The sequence below is a fragment of the Haliotis rufescens genome, unplaced genomic scaffold, assembly GCF_023055435.1.
Source record: "Haliotis rufescens isolate VD_foot unplaced genomic scaffold, xgHalRufe1.0.p SCAF_1, whole genome shotgun sequence".
Lineage (NCBI taxonomy): Eukaryota > Metazoa > Mollusca > Gastropoda > Lepetellida > Haliotidae > Haliotis > Haliotis rufescens.
Window position 1 is genome coordinate 40,468,119 of NW_025963779.1, and position 17,498 is coordinate 40,485,616.

Sequence of the window (17,498 nt, forward strand, 5' to 3'; positions counted from 1 at the left end):
AAAGAGTGTTATTCCTCCTCATCAGACATTAATTGTGCTGAAACCCAATCCTAGTAAGCCTCTTTTAATAAGCATGGAGTTCTCTCACACAATAACCCTCAGATACGTTTTTGAGAACTGATACGCATTAGAACCCATGTCCAATGTAGTAAAGCTTTATGACATCTGGAAGAACCTAAACAACTATGCTATGAAATGTGGTCATTCTGGAACGTGTGGTGACATATTTGTATAAAGACAGATGACTTGATATTTAAAAGATGTCCTAGGATTACTCTTGATCCACCCTGAGACTTATAATAATGATCTCATGTCAGGCTTTACATGAACATTTCAACAAACACTAAGTTTGGTAAAACTTCAAACTTTATTTCCCATTTGAGAATGTGTGGCACAACTGTAATTAACAAGAGAACAGGGAACTGAGATTCTGCCATAAAGGCAGCCAAACTGCAAGTCCTTAGAGTTCATGATTGGCTGGTCATTCACCCATGTTCACCTAGCCTCTCTACCATTACTGTAATAATTTAAGATGTTACAACTTACTGGCAGGACATTATATTTCAAAGTCATATGAAATTATTTTTCAAGAGGCTGAATGTCCCACAGTTGGAATAAAGATGTATGTTGGGATGTATGGACAAATGAGGGAGATAATGTGAAGGCTGGTGCATTTTGGTTTGACCAAACATTCATGGACAGGTTTGCTCAACCTTTGAGTAACACCACTCACAGATTTCTTCATTGAAATGACAGAGCTGCAAATTGAATGTAAATCATCAGGTAGCTCATCTGAACAAATCATAGACACCTGAATCAGAACAAAACCCTTCTTCTACAGGTGACGTTGTGGTCACCAAATATTGTTTTACATACATCGGAAATGGGAAAGCTTCCTTGGTATAGTATTGTTACAGATAAAATAAAACATATGAAATACAGGCATGATCAAAGTAAAAAAAGGTAAAACAAACATGTATTGTAAATACATATAACCAGGACAAGTACCGGTATTCTTCCAAAAGTAGTCAAGCAGATGTACACATCAGTGCAAGCATAATGGTAAATGGTAAATTTCTTGCTAAAAGGACTCTAGGTGAGCTTAAAATCAGGATCTTACATTTATCATTTATTCAAACAGTTATTTAACAGTTATTCAAAGGTTGAGCAGTTTTTTGAAAATAGTCAAAACAGTGTATCTTTTAACGAAACAAATGTCTTCACATCTTATTGCTCAGTGAAAGTTAAGTTGTCTTCTCCACAAGTAAGATCAACTTCGAGCTAGGAATGATAGAAGACCATCTCTAGAGTAAGAAAATAGCACACATTATTTACAGGTAGTAATCCGTTAATGAAGATGATAACAGTCAACAATATGTACACTGGATGGTACAAAGTGTCAGTCTGTCTACAGATTGACACCGACTGTATAAGAGGGGGAGCTTCCCTTAAAGGTCAGGTGGCAAACAAAGCACAAAATCAATTCTGACTAAAGTAGTAAATCCTACATTACAGACATTTCATAGGAACCAAAGACATCTATTCTTTATATATTATAGAACACCTTTTCATAGCCTTTGTCTGCTGATGACTATACCAGTCCTTGACTATTTGGCATTGGCTAGGTCACAAGATGTTTCTATGGTAATCAAAGTATTCAGTGTGTTTTGTTGCACAGACGTTAAGTCTCCCCCTACTCATATTTCTACTTCGTAAGTTATCCTTACAAACAAGTCATCAAGAATCTGTGGAATCGGAAACAATAGAGCATGACTATAATCTCATTTATCTTAAAAATTGAGAAACTTGCATATGTCTAGTCTCTTTAAGGCCAACTTCAACTTGTCTATTACTTGGATCACATATTTGCTTAGACTAATTCTTAAAATGTGCAGAAAGGAAAACAACAGTTAATGTATTCACTGCTGGTCTCAAGCCTCTTGTACAACACTGTTTGAAGTTGTCCTCCAACTTCATGGTCCATCAGACCCAAGTAACAGACAAACACTGGCCTAAGTCTGTAACTAAAGTAATGTATTCTATGTGACAAAAAGTAGACTATCAGTTGTAATCATAAGACTGTCACAAAATATCTTATATATACATACATACATACAAAAAAACACCTGAATGTCAATTCTAAGGAACATTGCCCTTACAAGATCAAAACAAATATTACCTAAGCATCAGATTGAATCACTTCTTCAGGTGCTTAACTATTCCTCCAGCAATATGAAATATCAAAACATGTTCTACAGACTTAGCTTGTCAGGTATTTTACACCCCAAAAAGCATACACAATACCATCCAACTATGCAGAAACTACTAAATACTCTTATACTCTTGTGTGTAGTAAGTAACAAATAAGACATGCTGTACAATACAGAAAAGAACAAACTCCGCTATCTATGCCAACTTGAGTATTTCAAACAGAATAAATACATTGCAGTGATGCACAAGCATGCAAAATACTGGCTAACATTGGCACTGTGACAAAAAAACAAAAATCAAAATTTTACTAAAAATACAAATGAAGCAGTAATGGTGAAAATGTACTTTCCTCACACCCTGTAGTCAAAGCTACACAGTTGACAGTAGCAGAGATTTGTTTTATTAACAATGAAACTGTTCATACTGGATTTATCTAGTACATGTATGACATTTTAGACCTTAATGTTTGATACATCTTGGAAGACGATTATAGTCTGTAAAAAATCCAAAATCTGAATTCCAAATTCAGGTTTTCTGAATGACTAAGCATGACTTCTATTAATAAAAAAAGTAATAAAATACTTCTGTTGTCAATGAAAGGCTTTCATGCTTTATACTTTTACGTTATTGCTCTGAACGCAATGTTAAAATACCTCTGAATATAAGAAAGTTATAACTTTTCAAACACTCCAAATATTGGTCAAAAAGACACCCTTTCTCAAATTGCCTGCCACAGGCACTTTGTCTGAAATCCTGGAAAAAACTGTGGTGGATGATGACAGCTGTACGTGTTACACTACTGAGAAATGAAGTCAGCAAATGAAGTACACAAACCTGAACACAACCTAGGACATAATGGGTGTATACACTCAACAGGTAATGTAGTTATCACAGATTGATAATGCTTGGACTGAGGCACCGGTCTGCTGGACCGTGCCAGACACCTTGTCTGTACCAGGGGCATGGTGGTGGGTTATACTTCACAGAGTGACAACCTGGGAGAGGATTTGGGGGATGACTGCCAAGTCAGGGGGATGGAAGGATTAGATAAAAAAAAAATCACACCAGGATATCACATGACATAGACAAATTAGACGCAGTGCTGATTGGTATGAAATGTTCATTCGCCAGTAACCAAAGGGGATGGTGAAATGAGTTATGAATACAAACATAAATAGAAAAATCTGCTTTCATCTCCAAGCTACTCAATTGAATTTAGAGAAAAAGCATGCTCTCTGTTTGCACTGTGAAACTTGTAGTGCCTGTCACTGAAAAGAACCTTCTTGTATAGTAACTAACGAAATAAAGTTTCACAATTTGTTTAGGTTTGAACTCAAAAGATACTACAAACTTCAAATGTAAATTTTTACAAATATGGCATGCCACATTAATGAGATCATGGAAACAATGAAAAATGAATTAACGCTTTTATATTCAAAATTCATACCAAGTATGTCTTTGGCAAAATAGGAATAGAAAATAAATATTTACACATATATATATAAAAAAAGTTCACCAATGTCAGCAAGATTAACTTAGTTCTATACAATATCCAATATCAATGCCTGTATACCTGGTATCAATGTACAGATAATTAATGAATACTCTCTACATGATCGTGATGACAGGTGTGTGTGTGTGTGTGTGTGTGTGTGTGGGGGGGGGGGGGGGACGCCTATATACATGACAAAATACTCTCTGGTCCATGTATACTAAGCTGATTTACTCTTTATACCTGTAGATTTAAATCCCTAAATCACATAATCTCATCAAAACAAGAAACACTGTACAATACAAATCAAATTACAACTTACAATGAATACGACAAACGCCAACATTAACCAAATACTTTAAACTGGCAAGAGAGGTGAATAGTTACCAACCTCTAGCATATATAGGACTGACTGAAACACCCTGGTGTTGGCATACCTATGATGCAGTACACCTATCCACATACACACTGTTTACAAACAGGGATGGTGACTATTCTGTAGCATCTGCTGCACGAATGCACAGTGCGCCTTCACTTCATCTCAATGTCAAAGCTGTCCTAGTCATTAACAACAACAATAGATAGCTTGTGAAACAATACAATCTCCCTGGGTGGGTCTGTTGCCATATAATAAGAATTAATCTGCTTATCACACATGCATACATCCACTCATAGCTCTGCCAATTACATCAGCCATCAGAGAGGAAAATATTATTTATGGAATGTCTACCCTCCACTACATGAAAGACACACTTCAATAGTAAGGTTTTAAGCTTGAGTTCAGTGGCAATGCACTCAAGGAAATCTTGGACAACAACAACGTTTTAATAAGTAATCCATGTGTGACAGATGGGGTGTGTATCTTGTGTGTAATGCTGCCCCAGGGTGTAGTTCTTCATCAAACATTCTAGAACTGTAGATTGATTTTATTGTATGCCTGCAGGCTTGACAGTATGATGTATCCAATCCACAGGATTAATAGAAAAATACTTGTCATCCACTTGACTCCAGAAGTGCGGCCACCCAGTTCTCCACCAAACAACTGTAAAAGTATCACCGCAATACAAATTTATAAAAATTCTAAAAGCATTTTTAAGTCATATGGATATCTGCCAATAAACAAGTTAGTTTGAAACAGGCTGACTATGATAAATTAACTGGATCTTGCACTTGGCTTACCAAGGCAATGTTGGTAGTTGTAAACAAATGTTGCGTATCATTAAGCACAACTGTTGCTTATATGCATTGTAAAGATGATGGCAATTGGAAGTACTGTTCTTCATTGCTTGCTATTTAACAAGAGGCCCACAGGGCCTTATCGCTCACTTGGACATTTACGCAATCATGACAAACTATACATTTGCATTGTACATGTACATAATACCGCAAATATTTCGTAATTTTGACTCTGTCAGCATTTTAAATAGGTGGATGGCAAATCTGACAGCATGAACATGTATTTCTCTAGATACAAATACATACTCATAAACACATGCTTACACTAAAATCAAACAATGTAATATGATTTTAGTACAGATTGCTTATGATTGTTTCTTCAATTGTCATGTTAACAGTTGCTTGTATGCACAACAGATGACATGCATGTAATCTCTACTTGTCTATGATAACTAGGGCTATTCATGATAACTAAAGGAGTCAGCAGGGACACTTGATCAACTTACCTTTCTCCGGAGTAGTAGCAGTAGTATACAAATTGTGCCACATACTCCAAAGATGATGACGCTCTGAGTAAGGTTGGTGCTTTTCACGTGATATGATTTCTGATGGTACAATGCATACATGGTGCTGAGTACCCACGGAAGCCCAAGACCCAGGAACACGTTGACACTGTTACTGCCTGCACACATATACAAGAAGATTGTTAAGTTCAACTTGAATAGAAATGAAAAGAAAAACTTAATTAACCAACTCTTGGTGGGCACTTTCAGTTCAAATAAGCCTCTTTAGGACATAAATAACAGATAATATAATTGCAGTGTATGATGTCATAATGTAACAGAAGAAGAGTCATCAGGAGATGACATCTCCCCCTTATCTGGTGTAATTTAGAAATCAAACAATAGTTATCATTGTGTATAATTCTAAGAATACATCATCCATTACATCATTTAAATAAATTCCTGTTTTGGCTGTCAATCACACTATAAATTTATTTAAATTTTCAACAGACGTCCTCTTCAATGTATCTACATAGTTGTGAGGTAAATCCTATCTCTTTGTTATTACGAGTTATGTCCCTTCTAAGCCTCTCCTATGGACCAATCAGATTCCACCTCTCGTATAACATGCATTTGTTTCAAACAAAATGGCAACGTCGAGTCAGGACGATCTGATCGTTAATCAAGATGTATATTGTGATAAAACGGGTCTTACATCGCAAAGTGCATCAAATCACGTGAGCACCTTGATTAAAAATATGAAAAGATTTGGGAGACTGTTAGCAACGAGTTGGCGGTGCACATGCTTTGCAAATCTTGCAATCGACCGAAATCTGCACGAAAGTCTACAAACCGGATTTCAATTTCGTTGCGCGATTTTGATTGGACTATGCATAGACGCGTTAGTCTTTACGTAGTACGTAGTTCTTTAATGTCTTCCAGTGCGAAGGACTTCATGAGATGATTTAATACTGGGTGAGTACCTATAGAGAGCCCATCATGTTGTAATACTGAGGCAAGAGCTGATCGGTAGCCTTCATTGGTGCCATATCTGAAATTCTTATCGTTTCTGAGATGTAAGAGAAAAACAGCAACTATAGATACTGTAATGTCTAAGTCTAATAGACCTCTTCCCCTTCTCCACGCAACGAACTTGTTCCATCAGTTGTTTAGGAGATAAACATACTGTGTTTTCAATGTAGAGCTAGGTTACCTGTAGATTTAACCCCGCTAAATTGAATTTGGAACCGAACACGCAGCCTGAGGTTTCAAATGTTAAATTTAGCACAGTTAAATCTACAGGTAACCTAGCTCTACATTGAAAACACAGAATGTTTATCTCCATTCTACCATGACTAAATAAAACGCGAACTCTTCAGTGTTAGCAAATATACTGAGTGCAGCAGCATGGGTTGAGTTCAGTGTTTTGAGTGGGTTATTGATCTGAATTACCGAATCACCGAACAAAATATGGCGCTGTATATACTCAAGCAGTTTGTTTACACTGTTATACTTCACTCGAACATATGACAGGCATTGAAGGCATACAAGCATGGCAACTTGGTAAGCTAAGGTGGGCATCCCTAAAGAAAACAAAGCAAGCTTTGCAAGGCTTTCGCTCAACATTGCGTGTCACCATTATGACGTGATATCACTCATTGTGACGCAAAAGATATGACATCACAGTCTTACATTAGGAAAACGCCAAAATTCCAAGCTCTCTTTTGTCTCAAAACGTAAATAAATTCCCTTTGTAGATTTCTATCATGTTTTCTGCATGAAATGTATTGCCATACATCCTTTGAATATTGTAGTAACCGCATCTGTGCATTTTGTAACCTGTAATTGTAGAGATAATTATTTAAATATGCCTACCGACAATGACTGTAAATAGTACTATTCTATAAATATTAGCTTCCTCGGTGATGTGGCCTTCAAACCAGCTCTTTCAATCAGAGGGGGTTTAATGTGATTTGATAGCTTCTGATTGACCAATCAGAATCGAGTTAATTCCAAATTCATGGTAGAATATAGAATAACCGGCGGCTTGCATCTTTGACGAGATAATTTCCAACTGTGAAGGTGGAGATTGTTGAAGCTGTTGTGGAAAATGTTGGATCACGGTTGGCACAGTAGATCGAGACTTCATGGGTTCTTCCATCAGCAGAAACCAATTCCTGTTGGACCACGCTGGAGCTATGATCACACAATCTGACTCCTCTATTTTCCTCTCCAGAAGAGACCAAGGGGTAAAGGCATAAGCAAGTATCTCCTCCCAACACAATTCAGGGTTGACCATTTTCCCTGTATAGTGGCATCGCCCTTTTGGTCTCCCCATCCTTCGCCTGACGGGTCTGTGCAGAGGTGATGGACTGGAGGAGGGAAACTGAGTGGTATGCCTGGCATGACGTTTTGACGAAGTAGCCACCAACTTAGCTCTGACACCTGATCTGATGGAGTTGTGTAGTTGGTAGAATTCATCCAACTCAGTAAGGGGCACAACCCTAGTTTGCCTTTGAGAGTTAGATCCTGAAGGGATGTTTGTGACTCTTGTTTTTGAGAATCTCTCTTCTGAGACATGGGGCTAAGATTACACTTGTTGAATTGGAATCTTGCCCCTATGTAGACAATATCTTTGCAGGGAATTGGCTCAGATTTTGCGGGATGAACCAGGAACCCTAGATATGTTAGCAACTGAATGAGGAATATGACGTTCGTCTTGATCTAAACTTGTCTTGAGCAGTGGACAGGAGATTGTTGATGTAGCTGTGTAGCCTTATAAGATGAGCGAACCCGATGACAGGTGAGATAATCCTGGTGAATAGCCAAAGGGCAATGGAGATGCCAAAGGGAAGAACGTTAAATTTGATAACTTTGCTTGTTGACTGCAAATCTTAGGTAGTGCTGGTAACTTGGATGGATCAGATGGAGGGTAACGTGAAGGTAAGCGTCTTGTAGGTCTATGCTCACTATCCAATCTCCTTGTCTGTGAGACTTTCTTAACTTCCTGATGGATTCCGTCTGAAATTTTGTGGTTTTATCAAATATGTCTTGTTGAGGACTTTTAGGTCTATGATCATGTGCATTTCTGTAGAGTTTTTCTTTGAAACTAGGAAGACTGGAGAGTAAATTCCTTGGGTGGTGTCTGATTGCTTTAGTGCTCTGATTGCTCTCTTCTTCAAAAGCTTGCAGATGGCTACGTTGGTTGCTTCTAATTTTGCTCCTCCTAGATGGAACTGGGGTCCTACTGGATGACTTATGAGACTTGGTCTTTTTCAGAAATGCAACTTGTAGCCTTTCTCGATCACCAGTCGTCTATGATCTGCTTCCAATGTTTGGCGAATTTTTGGAGACGACACCAGACCGGACCCAGAAGGGATGGGTTCTGAATGTTGGTAATCTGTAATCGTGGTCCATGTGGAAAGCTAGGTTGACAAGATCAGGAGATTTGGGGAGAGCTGGTACAGCATCATTTCTGTCGGGGACCCCCTCTGGAGGCACCTCTACCTCTGTTACTCTGTTGGAATGTTTGCTCGTTCCTGCCATAGTTGGAATGTGAAGATCTTCCTTGACTGAAATGGCCACGAAAAGAATCATGACCTGATGAATCTTGTCTTCTCTTGGGAGAGCTATGGTGGGCTTGATGTTCGGCAGGGCGTTTCTGTATCTTGATAGCTGAAATGATGGTTGAGTTCTGGAACTTCTGAGTAGTAGATCGGGCAATCTCGTCTATGACTGAATGTAATCTTCCATTAAACATAGTTGGGCGATGATGGTCTGTGACAGCATACTCCTGCTAAGAGGTTCCAGGATCAGTTGGCGTATTTGTTGAACCAGATGTTGTCATTGCATCAGTAGCATCTGTGCGGACATCCAAATCTGAGTGGCCTGGAGGTCTTGTTGCATTTTAAGAATATGATCCAGAGAGCTGTGGATAAACCCAACCTGTTCCATGACCATGTCAACTGTTGTGTTCGGGGACAACTCCGCTTGATGGTTGACTGGTGGGATGACGTATCTGATACCCGCGGCGACCCAATTAATGTAGGCGTTAATACACAGGACCTCTTTGTTGACCAGATCGGATCCAGATCCTTGAACATGGCTGAGTCCATGCTCAAAGTCCTCTTGACCGATTCCTGGTAGTCGTCGTTGATAACGGGCCAACCGGGAAGAGGGGGGGGGGGGGAGTCATGCGTCTTATAAGCACTCATGCTGATAGGCACAAGACCAAGTCTAATATTGCGCACATTTATGGATGAGTTTATCTTGTTGATAACATCATCTGTATAGGAAGGGTATGTAATGTATCTGACTTGATCTAAGGTTCCTCATAACCTGCTTGTTCAATTCTGGGGTTAGAGATGGACTTGGAGGGTGTAGGGCGGGTATGAGATGATATAGTTCCTGAATAATGTCTCTGATAGACATTTGGCTATTTGGTCTAAACATGTCCTTAGGAGCGGAATCATTGACTGATTCAAGTTAGGGCTGGACCCCTTAGGCTGGCTTGCATGAGGGAGAGCTACGAGTGCTATTGGTAGAGCTGCGTGCTTCTCCTGCAGAATACCGTATATTTTGAGGACCAGAAAAAAGGTCCCATAGAAAGGGGTCAGCTTATGTATGGGTTACATCTTCCTCAAACTCTTTTTCTTTTGGTACAAAAACTACATCGTATCGCTTCAGGTGAATAAACAACGCTATAACAAACTTTGTCAAAGAAAATGTGAAATTTGAGATTTAACATAACTGTAAACTGATGACACAATCCCCGACGAGCTGTCGAATGCTGGGCAAGTAAGAGTAGCAGTAAGAGATGGTGCACGCTTGTACAACCTTACATCATCTACATGATAGTGTTTGACATGTCTATTATTTTCATGTTGTGGTTTGTTACTGTGATGCTTATGAGAAGCACGTGAATCACGCTCTGTGCATTCATGACTTTTATAATAAGGTGAAGTTCTGTCTGATACCCTTTGTTTGCTAACCACCTTCCTGTCGGACCTTGTTGATTCAGCTTGGCTATTGTAAGGTGTTATGTCATGAATGGTGCTTACTGGAAATGCTCGGACGTATGTTAGTGACCCCCATGTCAGAAAGGTATGTCACACTTAAGACACTTTTTCTTTCCAACTTTTGGACGTAGTAGATTTGGACTTTTTAGCCGATCTTGCTGCTCTAGATGTATCAGGTGTCTTACCCAATGCCTTGCACAGATGATCAAAGTTTGTCTTTTAAAAGCCCTTGCAATAATTACATCTAGAATTGGGGGAGCATGTGCCTTTTCTACATGCTTGACATTTTGGGTGTGGGTCTCTGATATTTTGGTCGATGCCACATCCCGTGCAGAGTCCCACCGGTGGTAGAGAGAGAGAGAGTCCATCTCCCACAATATGTTTTACTACCTAATTACCTCCCTGACCCAAAATGTCATGATCCCCTTGTTGTGAAGCTGCCACTGTAGGATGTTGTAGTAGTCAAACTTGAAGATTTAGTGGGATCATAACCAATGTTTATTTTTTCTGATTGTTGACATCTGGACATACAGTAAAGAAGTGATGTGTTCCCGCCTTGCGCTTCCTTCCAGGGAAAGAATTAACGTCACAACTATATAGATAGATTAGGCAGTGAAGAGGAAGTCTGTTGAAAATTTAAATAAATGTATAGTGTGACTGACAGCCAAGACAGGAATTTATGGCAATGGTGTAATACAGGTATGGTATTCAAAGGAATTATGGAGTTTAGCTACCGTATATCGCTGTGTATAAGGCGACCCCACGTATAAGACGACCCCCCTGTACACGCCTTAAAAATCAACCCAAAATCCTATACTCCGTGTATAAGGCGACCTGAATTGAAACACATCACAAGTATGATTGATATAGAAGATTTAACGTGCGCTTTCCGACTGTAGCGTATTTCGCACACGGACATCACAAGTGCACACACAAAATAAAAATATGTTTATCTTGCGTTGTTGTTTTTTTCTACAATGATACGTCGCGTGTGTAACTCCAGCACACGTCGCCATTTTGTGTTTACACGGTACGACACCAAATTGGTGCCCGTAAAATAAAATTCATTTATGAAGTAATAACATATAAAAGACAATGGTGAGTAATTTAATCGCCAATTAACTATGTTGTATCTAACTAGGCTTATGTTTGCTTCACATTCAGCGTGTTTATTCCACAATCACTTGTACACACCGTCTCCAACACTTGTTAATACAACTGTAAAAACAGCGGGAATTGATTTCAGCTTCACCGGTTATCACATGTTAGGTCACATGTGCAATATGCAAATGCTTACCGGTACTTCCGGCTCTCTACTCACGGATGTTGATTGTTTTACCGTGTCAGGTGGTTTGACAATCTGCATCGAGGCGAGGGTCATTTCAACTTTATTTGCAGAAATTATTAAACTTTATTCAAGGAAAAGAGATACAAAACATGTTTATGTATTGAAATAGTTATTGGAACAGTTATTTAGGACGAAATGCGAAGTTTTATTGTCAAATGCTGGGCTGGCTATCGGACGCCGGTTGACATCGCCAGTGGAAAAAAATGTGAGATCTTCGACTCCGTGTATAAGACGACCCCCCTTCTTAGCCCCCTCATTTTAGGTACGAAAAACTCGCCTTATACACAGCGATATACGGTACTTATACCCCACTTTTGTTTCATACCCATACCCTCAGTTCAGTGAAGTAAAAGATAATGCTTTTCAGTAGTTTTCAATATCCCAAATCATCAAAAGGCACCAGTTCACCAGTCGACTGATCTGTATAGCACGTTTCATCAAGAAATATTCAACGGTTCTGGAATTTAGCTCTGGAAACGAGCACTACCCTTATTTTCATTTTGTACGAGTCAAACTTGTCATTATGAAAAAACAGCAGAAGTAAATAAATGTTCAAAATCACCAAAACGCACTGGTTCACCACTAGACTGATGTATATCAAAAGAATATTCAACGGTTTAGGAGTTCTGCTCTGGAAACGGAAAACGGACGATGGACGGACATACTGCTCGCTAGGATAAAAATGACATCACATAACCTACAGCAATGAAAATAAATCAGCCCATAACTGTACTCAGCTTTTAAGTAATCATTTGTTTTTCAGTTCGATTGTCAATTTTACCCATGTACAAACTAAAATGTGACAATGACAAGCTGTCAGAAAATAAGAAAAACATTTTTTTAAGACTGTTTCCACCGAAGTTAAGTTCTATAATATGCAGTGACATGATCATCTACCATGTTCCCTTTGTATTATATTTGTTCTGTAACATTTGGAAATTTGTTTCATTTATATGACATTATCTTATGTAAATGAACACACATGCACACACATAATGATAATACAGACATCATTACTGGCACAAAGCAATATTTATTTAGATCAGAATAGGTTCTGACTTTCGAATGTATATGTAACATAAACTGTCCCTGAAGAACATTTTTTGTTTTCTTTGTTGTTCAACACCTCTCAGCAATATTTCAGCTGTATGACGGCAGTCTGTAAACAACCAAGTGTTGACAAGACAATCCAGTGAATGACTTCATGCGCATCAATCTACGCAATTGTGATACGATGACATACATCTGATTACCCGATCCTGTGAGTCGCCTCTTACGAAAAGCATGTGTTGCTGAAGACAAATTCCAACCCGAATCTTCATTAGGGACATGCAATCTGTGCTGAAGACCAATGTTCGAAATAGACATCGGCCTGTAGGCCTGAGTCCGACAGATTTGTTCTCTGGCTGACAGTTTTAAATTTTAGCAGGCCCTTACAGCCTGCAGTTTATTTTAAGCTGTGAACATGGTAAATGAATCATAACACTGAGATTGCTTAGTGAAAATGGGTCCAGCTTCAAAGGACTTTGCTCATTAACTCTTTCAACATTGCAGGCCAGTGTACTGGCCATGACTTAGCCATGTCAAAATAATATATAATGTCATGAACCTACCTGTCATATCTTTCATTTATTGAATCTATCACTTATTTTATTTCAATTTAGCATATTTTATCAATAGATTTATAATTATTAACTATTCCCTGCAATGTTATTGAAAAGAATAATCTGGGACACATGCTTCGACAACAGGTCCATATCAAACATGTCCAAAAAGCAATATAAAGATGTTTTCAAGCAAATCATAAATAAATTAAATATAGTAATAAATAAAATAGTTACTATTTACATCGTGCAATTGTGAAATTTAAGTCAAACAAAATCTCAGCATTTATCGCCTCAATTTTAAGGTTCGGACACGATGTTTATTGCCAAAATATATTCATGAGAAATCCTCGTCACAGGTCATAACCGAGCATGATATGTCCCTGGTGTTCCATGTTTTAAACATAGGTCGCTATTTCCTGCTTAAAACGTTAAAAAAATGTCTAAATCTGAAATATATCATACATGAGAACGGTATCTAGTGCTGTAATTTCATTGACTGAATGAGGTCATGTGCTTGATTTTGACCAATCACGATCCTTATACTAGATTACGTCAAAAGTGTCATTAGAAGTAAATTTCTATCCAATAAAATTGCATGTTACAATGATGAAAATATTCTTGGCAAGGTTACTGTAATATCATTGATGTTCAGAGTTCTCAAATGATACCAAACATCGAATAAACCTTTGCAAGTGTTATTTATACAAAACTTTGAAAATGGAGGTATTTCCCTGTATTTTCTTATGTCACTAAGTGGAAAGCTACTATTATTGTGAAATATGTGATGATAGATTGTACTTAAAATTCTGCTTTCATCATTTTCTAATTACGTTAACAATGAAAATAAAAAAAGAAATAAGTTAGTGGATAGCTCTATTATGAAATCTTAAAATTGCTGAAAATCATAAACATTCTAACCCAGATATTCACGGGTACATGCACAACATTCAGATTAATTACAGACATCCTAAAAAAGTTGACTGCTTTTGGTTACATACCCGTAACATTGCCTATGGCGGCGTCAGCGTGCTCATCTTGCTTGGCTGCTGTTCGACTAGCAAATGTATCTGGCACACTGGTCCCAAGTGCTATAATTGTGATGCCAGTCACACTTGTCTCCAATCCAACCACACATCCCAGCAGATGGCCCAGCTGAAACAACATGCCATACAAGTATGATGGATGTATTGATGTATTGTATCCTAAGTACAATAGTAAGTTTAGTGTTAGCTAGGATTTTGTAAAACCTTGCTTCCATTGTTGCTGAATAAGTCCAACAAACACAAGCAGATGCTGGAATATCCAAATATTTCTTACATAATACTTGAAAATGAGCATCCTTGGTATTCCAGTACATTATATCTTGGGGACAACATATGTGCAGGATTTCTACGAATGCATTGGTCCACTTGATGAATGTCAGCAAAACATGTTTAACAACGAAAGATGTCTGCATGTAGTTGCAGCCCCTTCAAAGCTATTTCATCAAAACTTCCAGATCTTGACCTTAATTTCTCAATTTCTTGAGATCCAACAATTACACATATCTCACAATTGTAAAAATGAAGGTGCAACTGTAACTGGCAATGAAGGATCCAACCATGTTTAACATTAACTTCAAATATGACCTTGACCTTTGATAGACATGCCAACCTTTTCAAAGCAGACCCCATCTTAAAATCTATAACTGAGTTTAATAATAACTGCATGAATACTTTTTGAGAAATTCACAAACATTTTAGTGACATTTTTTTTTATCTTAACCTTTGACCTTAATAGCCTGTGCCTATTTACTAGTTCAATGTGAAACAAGTCAACTGTTGGATATCCTCTAATTTCAATAATCTTTGCACCATACTCAAGAGAAAATATGACACAAGCAATTTTCACAATTACCTCAACAGTGACATAAACGCAATTGACATTTCATGTGGTAAGAGTTAAATAGTAATAATATTGCCATTTATGTACTGCTAACCTCAACACCTAAGTGTTGCCAAAGATTACAAAAGTAAGAAAATCTATAAATATTTAAAAGCCAGTGCAACAAAACCGGTATGTCTTTAGCTGTTTCTTGAACTGACTGTGGAGAAAGTGATCTTAAATCCACAGGCTGTGAATTTCACTCAGCAGCTGCATTAGGCAAAATTCTGAATGCATCAAGTTGCACTTTAGGGACCTCAAGCAACATCTGTAACTTGAGTGTAGGGGTCTTAAAGGACAGTCCACTTTCACTAGATCACAGTTAAACTGGTTCTATGCCACTGACACACTGATATGTGAATGTGAAGGTCTTGAATCATCATCCTTTGCTTGACTGGAAGCCAGTGAAGGGACTTAAAGGTCAGAGTGATGTGACAAGATTTCTGGGATTTTGTTACAATTCTTACAGCTCAATTTGGGATGTTTTGCAGCCATTTTTATGTGTTTTGTTGGTTGGTTTGCTGTTTAACGCCGACTCAGCAATATTCCAGCTATATGATGGCAGTCTGTAAACAAGATATACATTTGCATTGTACATGTATATAATACTGCAAATATTTCGTCATTTTGACTCTGTCAGCATTTAAAATGGGTGGATGGCAAAAATGACAGCATGAACGTGTATTTCTCTAGGTACAAATGTAGCATAAAGATCTGAACCGTTTCCATGTTATGATCCAGGATAAATCATATTAAATAAAGTACTAAATTCTCTTCAGAACAAACAAATGTATACAATGTATCTGTTTATTATAGGGTGGGGATAACATCGGTTTGCATGTTATGGTCAAGGTTCTAACGCCTTTGGGAGTGCCGGACAGATGAACAGAAGGGCCAGTCCTGGTAGCATATGTGCATTCCTCTCATACTCTCAATTGTACAGTCCCTGGGGGTAGGGTTCAGTCCTCCATTTCTCCAATTTGAATCCCCACCAGTGCTTCCAACCAAATTTGGTTGATAACTATCTCTTTGTTCCAGAGAGGAAGTCGTTTAAAGCGATATAGCCAAGTTACCTCTATTTGGCCCGCCCATTAGACCCTTGGGGAGTCAGCCCCTCCATTTGTAGAATTTTGAATCCTCACCACTGGAGAATGCCTCCAACCAAATATGGTTGATATCTATCTCTTAGTTCCAGACAAGAAGTCGTTTAAAGCAATATAACCAAACTACCCCTATTTGGCCCTGCCCCTCAGCCCCACCATTTGTACAATTTTGAATCCTGACCACCAGAGAATGCTTCCAACCAAATATGGTTGATATCTATCTCTTAGTTCCAGAGGAGAAGTCGTTTAAAGCAATCTTGCCAAATTACCCCTATTTGGCCCTGCCAACACCCTAGAAACTCTCAGGAGACAATGCATCATTGTGCTGTTCCATGATGAGTAACATCTCAACACCTAGGTGTGGTAAAAAGTGGACCGTTTTTCTATCCACTGTGATATAGTTGGGGTTGATCTTTTGTCGTCTTCCATCAGGGTCACTTGAGACAGGTTTACAGTAATTTTATGAAACGAGTGAATAGTTGTGGTATACCACAACTATTCACGAGTTTCATGAAATTGGTTTTACACGGGAGCGAGTTTAGTATTTTATTTATTACTTGCCATTTATAACATTTTTAGAATTATACTGTTGAGTGTGAATAGGCTGACACCTACACGATCCACGGCATAATCCAATTGAGTTTAAACAAAATAATACTTCAAACACGTCAAAAGTTGAAACGTATGAATATAATACCAAACATCGGCCCACCTTTAGAATTCAGGCGTCCGTTCCACAAAAGTATCGTAGCGTTAAGGTTATCGCAACTCACATACTTTAACTTAGACCAACGACTGTCATTGTGCTACAGTACGATTGCCTTGTGGAACGGGGCCTTGCACCTCAAAGTTTACAATCACGTCACAATACCCGATGACGTAATTTGTGGAATTTTGTTGCAAGATCCTTCGGTGAAACAATGCCATGTGACGTCAGCCTAGCAACAAGGTTGCTGGGGTCATCGAGTGTGCATAAGCTCCTCTCAGTGATCTATCATCTCCACACGCAATGTCGTTGAATAAGCCAAGGGATGTTGAGAGCTTTCAATATTTGTTCTAGAAACGTGTTCCAAGAGTACATAAGAATGCGTTTTGGTATTACACAATGTGTAATACA

General features: G+C 38.3%; 1 protein-coding gene across 21 annotated transcripts in view; it reads right to left on the reverse strand.

Annotated features, from left to right (window-relative positions):
• Nucleotides 1-348: 348 nt before the first annotated feature.
• The window catches only part of LOC124121883 (sodium/calcium exchanger 2-like), a 207,098-nt gene continuing 189,948 nt past the window's right edge, over nucleotides 349-17,498 (reverse strand). For all 21 annotated transcript variants that reach the window (XM_046484971.2, XM_048396519.1, XM_048396520.1 and 18 more), the window contains 3 exons: nucleotides 14,354-14,507; nucleotides 5,386-5,561; nucleotides 349-4,745 (listed from right to left, as the gene is read on the reverse strand). In XM_046484971.2, the coding sequence (XP_046340927.1) occupies nucleotides 4,611-4,745; nucleotides 5,386-5,561; nucleotides 14,354-14,507 (465 nt within the window). In that variant the 3' untranslated portion in view covers nucleotides 349-4,610. The remainder of the gene's footprint in view (nucleotides 4,746-5,385; nucleotides 5,562-14,353; nucleotides 14,508-17,498) is intronic.